The sequence below is a fragment of the Echinops telfairi genome, unplaced genomic scaffold (genome assembly GCF_000313985.2).
Source record: "Echinops telfairi isolate 266 unplaced genomic scaffold, ASM31398v2 ScPeMD7_1;HRSCAF=3_0, whole genome shotgun sequence".
NCBI classification, from domain to species: Eukaryota; Metazoa; Chordata; class Mammalia; order Afrosoricida; family Tenrecidae; genus Echinops; species Echinops telfairi.
In genome coordinates, this window is record NW_022103896.1 from 59,927,139 (window position 1) to 59,935,919 (window position 8,781).

Genomic DNA, 8,781 nt, shown 5'->3' on the forward strand with positions numbered 1-8,781 from the left:
CCCTCAATGCGCCCTCACTTAGGTATTTCCACTCTGAGCTTACTGTTTTCATTCTTCCTTCTGTCTTAACCTTCGGAATTTTGAATTTGGGCAAATACCGCCTTTTTTATCTTAAATGTTTGATTATTCTACCATGGAGGTGAGTTCGCTTCTGGACCTGGATGGTGACCAGACAACAAAGACTCGAAGGCCTATCTGAGCAGTCAGTAAAGTCTCTCTTAGGCCTTTTCAGTTCAGCTTCACATTCCCCACCCCTCAATCCAGGCCCTTTTCATGTGGTTCTTTTTAGAACAGTTGGTCGTGGTGGCCAGGCATTATCTAGTTGTACTGCTCCCCAGGAGGTGGGGACCGATATTCAAGTGGCCCATTAGTGCATTGGACTATTTCCATATGCATTTCTCTTCTCTAGATGGGGAGAGACCACTAAGTTGAGATGTAGATGGTTGTTCATAAGCTTTTAAAGCCTCAGTTTCTAATCACCAAAATAGCCTTGAGATCATTGTCTTTGTGAACTATGTTATGCCAATTAATCTTGGTGTCCCCCAAGACGATGGTCCAGATCCCCCAGGCCTGGTGACTTATTCCCTCAAGGGGCTGACTTATGTCTCAGAAGTTCTCCTAACTTTGTACCCCGTATGCTCTATGACACTTATGGATATATTTGCAGCAAAGGTAAATACACATATACAAGTATCCTTTGCAAAACTTATGTATAATCAAGGCTATACTCCCATTTCCCCTCCCATTACTGTTCAGCCTTCAAGCCTCTCCAAACCTTGATAGCTTTCTCATTTCCTGGATTCATATGTCATACATTCCATGCTCTGATGACTAATCAATATTTATAGCTGTTTTCTTCTCTTTTGGGTCATGGCCCACCAGCAAAGGAAATGGCATCCATGCCATTAATGCTGACCCTGCTTTGAAAAGAGACTCTTCCCAGTTGTCTTCTGAGTGCCTTCCCACCTGAAGGGCTCATCTCCCGGCACTGTATCAGACAGTGCTCCTTGCTATTGCTAATGTTTCCAGTGGCGAGTCCCTCAGAAGTGAACTGGCTGTTCCTTCTTTCTAGTTCTTCGTCTGGAAACGGTGCTGAACTCTGTCCACCATGCTGTATTTGGGGACCCTGCTGACACTTGAAGTACTGGAGGCACAGCTTCCAGCCTCACAGCAATACAACAAGCCCCTACAGTAAGACAAACTGACAGATGAGCGGTGGCAATATAGACAAGGGTAAGAAAAAAGTATGTTACAAAGTGCTAGAAACCCTTATTAAGCAAAAATATCAGAATACAAAGCGATTGTTTCTCAACATATCATCCACCTGGTTTTACACATTTCTGAAGGGAGTGTTTCCATCTCTCCCACCCTTCCCTGAAGAATTCGGCTTATTTCAATTTATGCCAGGCCCAATTGGAAGTTTTGACATCCTTGAGGGATCCAAGTCATGTTCCTCTTAAATATTCCTTTTAAATGAGTATTGGAACCAAAAGAAGCATGAAGGGGCAAGATCAAAGTTGTGGGTGGATGGGGGAAGGTTTCCCAATGAAATTCTTGTAGGATAGTCCTGGCTGCCCTTGAAGAATAAGCAGATGCACTGTCATGATGGAAAAAGCAAAACACACCAGCGCAGCTTTCCTGGCCTATTGTCACAAAGCAGTTTGCCATTTTCTTTAATTTTTATAATAATGAGACCCCATGATCATCCTAACAAATGAATAAGGACCTGTCTTGTATCTTGGTTGGCCGAATGAATTTCTACAAAGCAGATAATGGGCCCAAGTTCTTACTGAAGCCTTCTAACATTTTAATTTGAAACAGAAGCCCTCTCACATTTGCTGATGAGAGTCCACATTTATGATACGTGTGCCATGATGGAGTAACTTTGGCAGGATAAAGCATTTGAATCCCGTTTAAAGGCACAGAGAGAGCTCATTGTCACAGGTCCCTTCACCTTAATGCTTTTCTTTACACACGTGAAACAAGAAATAACTATGAGGTGAACAGGTGTCAGCTATTTCTACCCATGTGAACGCTATCAAACATTTTAATGTCATCGCCTGAATTAATTGAGGATGATATTGTTGATAATGATAGCTCTCTTTATTGAGTACTTATAAAACTTCCAGCTCAGTACTAAGCACCTAGCATGCAATAAGTCATTTAAACCTAAGAACAAACCTTCCGGGAAGATACTAGAGTTAAACGAGGCTCAGAAAAATCAGAGTAACTTGCCGGAGGTCAAGGGGAGAGTGAAGGAGCCCGCAAGAAAACCAAACAGCACAATTAATCAGGAAGAATTACACCTGCAGGGTTTCACTTCAATAAAGTTAATAGCCATGCCAATACTTAGGTGAGTTTTCTTTAACTGGGTCCTCAGTCATGAGTCAGCTTTCTCTTTAGCACGAGTTAGCTTGCTCTCAGGCATACACAAAATCTGGGAACTTTATAACGATGACAATGTAGCAAAACCAACGACAGCTGTTGAATTTCTTTCTCAAATTTTCTAACGATAAGGATGATCTTCTTATGATCTATTGCAATTACTGCTTGCCACATGATTCCTAAAGAAAACATGCCAAGAAGTATTATTGATGTTGGTATGCCGGAGGCCGCTGCTAATAACAGTCCCGCCTGTCTCCTAAGAGACATCGATGTGTTGTTAGTAGCACAACCACCAAACAGTTTTGAGCGTTAAATCAGAACATCAATAAGACCTGATAGCTAGACACAGCAAGTCAACAAAGAAATCTACAAAACACTGACTTAATGCTAGGAAGAGCTGTGAGAGGGAAACATGCATATCCAAGATTTCCCGAATAATCCGACCCACAGAAGCAAGTCTGGTGCAGACAACTCACCATCGTAAGTGTAGATGTTGATGTTGCGAGGTTCTGGGTAAAAGCAAGAGCAGATCAGTGACAGCATGGAGAGCTCCTTCATTTTTTCCTTGTAGGCTGAAATCAAAGACTGGACATTAGTATCGTTCATTTTCTGCCTTTCTTCTGAAAGCTTCTTTGCTTTTGTATCATAATTACAATTCCTGGCAGACTTAATTTGGCCAGCTACACAGCTGCTTGGCTTTCTTTTGTAGAACATATTAGAAATTTTAAATACATATACCTTTTTTTTAATCAGTAGCATAAAATACCAAACCGTGGACTCATAATGACACTGCAGGCCGGAGTCGAACTGCCTCATTACAGTTCTGAAAGCCATAACTCTTTACAAAAGCGGTTGTGACATCTTTCCCCCATAGAGCATATGGGGGGTTCAAACCACCAACCTTTGGGTTAGCAGTTGAACCCTTAACCACTGGGCCCTTAGGCTCCTCGAATGAAAATACTCACCCAGTGCCATCAAGTTGATTCTGACACACAGTGACTATAGGGCAGAGTGGAATGACCCCATGGATTTTCTAGGTTGTAAATCTTCACAGGAGCAGAAAACTTTCTTTTTCTCCAGCAGAACTGCTGGTGGGCTTGAACTGCTGATCTTGCTTATAGTTAGCAGCTGGTTAGCAGCCCAATGTGTTGTTACCCATTGTGCTACGAGAACTCCTTGCATAAAAATACTCAGTCCCCAAACTTACTGCCATTGAGTTGATTCCAACTCAAAGCCACCCTATAGGACAGGGAGAAACTACCCCGTGTGGGGTTCTGGGACGGTAACTCTTTATGGGAGGAGAGAGTCCCATTTTTCTCCCAAAGAGCAGCTGGTGGTATCAAACTGCTGACCTTGAGGTTAGCAGCCAATGGGTAATCCACTATGCCACAGGGCTCCTCCCATAAAAATACAGAGGATATCAATTCCAAATGATAGTTGACTTGGTAACAAATGAAAGAATGAGATAGAGAAAGAAAGGAAAGCAAAAGAAATCAAGATCCAGCTGTACAGGGAGGTAGAGAAAAGAGAGAGAAAGAGATAAATCTAGCAAGGAAGTAAACCAGTTGGTATTGAGTCCACCCTGGATCCTGGCGACCCTGTGTGTATCCCAGTAAAACTATGCTTCATCGAGTGTTATTTTCTTTATAATTTATGGGTTTACTTTCAAGTGTATCTTCTCCTTTTAGACTTCTCATCGGGAATTGGTTGATGGTTTACAAAGCAGATTGGTTTCCCACTCAACAATTCATACACGTTTTTACAGATCCTTGATGGCAGTCCGCACAATGTAACATTGCTTATGCCCTTCCTCCCTGTGTGTTATTGTTTCCTTAATATGCCTGTCTATTTCTTGGGTAAATATTGAGCCATGGGAGTGAGTTCATTTTGAGACCTGAAAGGTGGCTGGGGACTCTTGGGGGTTCCACCGGTCTCTATCCTACCAGTAAACCTGGTCTTTGTTATGAGTGTTCCTCATTTTTCTCCCACTTCATCTGGGACCTTCTAACCTGAGCCCTTTGGGATCAGCTGCTAATGGTAGCTAGGCATCATCTAGCTCTTCTAGTTTCAGGATCACGTAGATGCATATTAAAGTGGTCCATTGGCCCATTAGACAATCATTCCCAAAAGACTTGGATTGTCTTCACTTTTACTTCTCCCAGCGAAGGATAGACCAATATTCGCACCTTAGATGGCTGCCCACAAGCTTTTAAGATCTCAGTGGCTAGTGGCCAATGTAGAATGTAGAACATTGGCTTTGTGGTCTATGCTATACTATTTGACCTTCCTTTTCCTTAAAACCAGCTCTACAGGGGTTTCAACAGCTGATTTTTCAGAGTTCGATCACCACACCTTTCTTCAGAGGCGCCTCTGGCACACTCAGATGTCTGACCTTTCACAGAGCAGCCAGGTGCATTAATTCTTTGCACCACTCAGGCAGCCCAGCAGAGAGGTAGGCCCATCTAATAAGTACACATGCAAGTCTGTAGTATAGAAGGAAGCTTTGGCAGGTTTTCCTTTGCTGTTTCACTCTGAATTGCCACATATTCATTTGGAGAACAGAGAACACCTCAGTGTCAATATTAGGCAGATACATCTTGCTGGGTCCTGCCTTGCTGCTTTCTCGTTACCCTCAAGGGTGTTTTGTTATCTCAGCCTCTGTCTACCTACACTCAAAACCTAAATCTGAGACTTGGTAAGGATCTCCTTCAATCTCTGCATAACTCCATTTGGGTGTGCCCACCAGGCCAAGTAGCTGTAAAACTTCGGCTTCCATCTCTCGCCACCTATTCCTCCTCCCCTTTCATTCCCCCCATTCCAACCAAGAGGCCTCTTGCTTAGAACTTGCTGACTACGTTCAGGTGAGACGCTCCCAGGACCAAATACGGAGCTAGAGGGGGATCGTCTCACGTCTGTTGATTATTTAGTCAGAAACAAATTAATGAATTCATGAAAATGGGGCAAGTTTTCGATAGATTTTGCACTAATTTGTAAGGAAGTAAAAACAGATGGTGTTGGACTAATAAAGTGAACCTGACAGGTAACAGTTGCTCTGGGGAGGGTCTTTTGATCATTATTCTATCCCAAGGGCAAGTGAGTATCTTACAGCAGGAATTCCCCGATGAGCCAGGGGATTGTTATCGTATCTTTTAGTGTCAGCAGAAAGTAGCTTTAACACCTGGTGCTTGCTTTCAAAAGAGAAAGTGCTAAATGACCCAGTCACCTGACCAACCACGTCGCTGGCCATACGTTTTGCAAAGGAGGAGACTGAGGTTCACAGAAGCCAGACTCATCTCTGGCCAGTGATGAAGCTGAGCTGTCTGGATGAAATGCAACAAGCAACCTTTCTCAAGGCTGCCCCAGACTACGTTCAAGGGAAGGCTCAATGTGTTCGCAAGGCTGCTCATGCTTGCAGGTAGTCAAACAATATCCCAAATCAGATATTGGCACTGAAAATGTCAATCAACCTAACGGTTCCACAAACGGTAACCCCAAGAAGCACAACCCCACAGGGATCGAGTTTCCCAGCATTCCCTGTGCCATGACTGGCAGAGGACTACCTCCATCCGGTGACCAGTGGCAGTTATCTCAGATGCCCGTTTCTGGGCCTTGCATCTGTGGCAACCCTGGTGGATTCAAACTGTCGTAGACATGAATCTCTTAGTTCTTTAAAATAAACAACACACTTTGTTCTTTTTTGTTCCAGCTTTGGCACCAGAACAGTCCTGCCAACACCAATTCTGAGATTTTGTTGAATGCCTTTGGAATGTTAGGAGGCCGAAACCGTATTTATTTGTCGTGTTTGTTTCCTCAGTGAATGAAAGAATGCCACTCATCGAAGCCCAGGCAGCTCCACACAGGACTGTTCCATGTGAAGCACAATTTCTGTCAGGAGACAGAAACATTTGGTGGTTTAAGGCATTTCATTCCATGAACCTGCTGAAAACAACAACCGCATGGGTTCAAAGTCTGTTGGGGCTAAAAAGCTGGTGGGTTTAAACCAGTGACTTTCCAGTCAGCAGTTAATGATGAACCACTGAGCACCAGGACTACTGTTATTAGGGAAGAAATAGAAATCTCAAATATATATAAATTTTTTTTCTATCCTCAGTGTTTTGGATAGAAAATATAGAAAGATACCATGTAACCAGCCCCCATTTCCTGCTCTGATGTGGGTTCCTTGATGGTATGGCTATGTGGATGTTCTGGCAAAGCTGCACCTGATTTGTCTTCTGATTGTTGGTTCTTGAGATGTGAGCCAGCAGACGGTCGTCTCACTGCCAATTTTGAATGGTCAGCCCCCGAAACCTCCCACGTCAAGAGAAGCTTCCAGCCTGACACCTGACCCGTGGGTTTAAGACTTGTCCTTGAAACCCATCTCTCTATGGATACTTAATGTTTCTACCCTCCACCGGGTGTGCTCCTCTAGAGAAACCAGCCCAAGGTAAGCATTATGGTTTCTTGCATGCCTCCAAATGGTTGTAATAAAGTAGGAATAATTGTAACCTATACTTTATATATTTATTTTGAGACCAGTGCATCACAGTGTTAAACTATTTCCATGCCTTTTTTATTTAATCCTGTCAACAGTGCTGTGAGAAATTACTATAATTTTTCCTACTTGACAAATGAAGTAAAACGACTCAGGTGGAGTCACTTGCTAACAGCCCAGTGGATCAGAAGGTGTGGTTTAATTTGTATGTCAGGTTGTCTGATTTATAATGCTGTTCACTTTCCCAACAAGTTGCTCAGGTGTTTTAATAATGCATATTATTATTGATTTTAAAAATATGAATCTGAGGCTTTCTTCACTTCCATTTTCTCTTTTGGCATTTGTTGTTTAATTTCCACCTGTGAGCCATTGACTACATACATGTCTACAGAAAGCTATAGAGATTTCAACAAGTGTCCTTTTTCATACATGGATTATATTTAGATAATAAATATGGGTATAGAGATTATTAGAATTAATGAACTCAGTATATGACTGAAATATTGTTGTATATTCACATCACAGCTTAGTAGGCAAATAGAGAATTATGATAGTCATGTATTTTAGAAAGAAACAGTTCTGCATTCGTTATTTGGATATTTCAAGAAGGATGTTTTGGCAAGCATCTACCTGAATAGGCTCTATTGTTTTTTCTCCTGTGGGGTGTTTTGTATGTGCATGCCTGTGCACACATGTATTGTGAGTATGCACCTGGAGAGTTTTAAAGTTTCCTCCGAAGAACCTAGAGTGATTGAGTAGAATACAATCTGTACTATAGATTTAATAATCAAATTAAATGTTGGGATAGATAACAGCAGTAGTGAGATTTTGCTTGCTTGGTCGTAGTAGCCATTTATATATTGCTGCCATTCTTGTAAATAGATATCATAAACTCTGAGTCCTTGTTCATATTTTAAAATGCATATCCCCTTTATACATATTGTTTTAGCAAGAAAATGACATACATTATTCATGATAATACATACAATTATTTTTGAACAGTCCAAATAATTAAAAATAAGCTAATTAAGCATTTTCAATTTAGCATTTGGCTTATGTGGGAACAGCCATCCGTGTGCAGGCATACTTGTCATTTTGCTGTCATTTAATTTGGAGTCAATGGTATATACGCGGGAGAAAGAGGTGGCTTCCTACTCCTGACAAGCGTTGCAGTCTTGGAAAACCCACAAGGACAGTTCTATCCTGTCCTCAAAGGACACTTAGGTCACTCGGAGTGGCATCGACTCGATGGCAGAGAGTTGAGTCAGTATCATAAGCAAGATACCCCTGGTGACCATGTCAGGTTCGCATCAGACTGTTTCTAGTCGGTGCCTGAGTTCCTCGAGAAAATTAGAAATGATTGACAAAATCCCTTTGTTTGAAACTGAGCAATTTATATAATGACAAAAGCACTTTTTTGTTTTGCTTGCAAATGCACTGCCTTCTGGTGGCCCTGGAGGAGAGAGTCGAATTGCCCTGTGGATTTTGGAGGCTGTAATCTTCACAGGAGCAGAAAGCCTCATCTTTCTCCTTCGGAGTAGCTGGTGGTTTTGAAGGGCACTCCTTGTGGTTAGCAGCCCAATTTCTAACCCATTATATCACAGACCCCCCCCCACTTTTTTTTTGCATTGGGGAGGTGGAGAGATCATCTGTCACTCCCCGGTAGTAGTGTCATTATTTATTTATTGTTTTAAGCACACAAAATGTCTTGCCTTCAGCCAATTCCAACATGAGACCTAATGTGTTTCAGAGGAGAACCACTCCCCATTGGGTTTTCAATGGTTATGATGTTCAGAAGCCGTCGGAACCCTGGTGATTGGCATAGTGATTACACGTTGGGCTGCGAAGCACAAGTTCAGCAGTTCAAAACCACCAGGTGTTCTGCGGGAGAAAGATGGGGCTTC

At 42.3% G+C, this 8,781-nt stretch overlaps 1 protein-coding gene across 1 annotated transcript in view; it reads right to left on the bottom strand.

Annotated features, from left to right (window-relative positions):
* Positions 1-8,781, bottom strand: part of STMN2 (stathmin 2) — a 60,130-nt gene that overhangs the window by 28,367 nt on the left and 22,982 nt on the right. Inside the window, exon 2 of the mRNA XM_004697505.3 lies at positions 2,862-2,957. Within this exon, the coding sequence (XP_004697562.1) occupies positions 2,862-2,957 (96 nt within the window). The remainder of the gene's footprint in view (positions 1-2,861; positions 2,958-8,781) is intronic.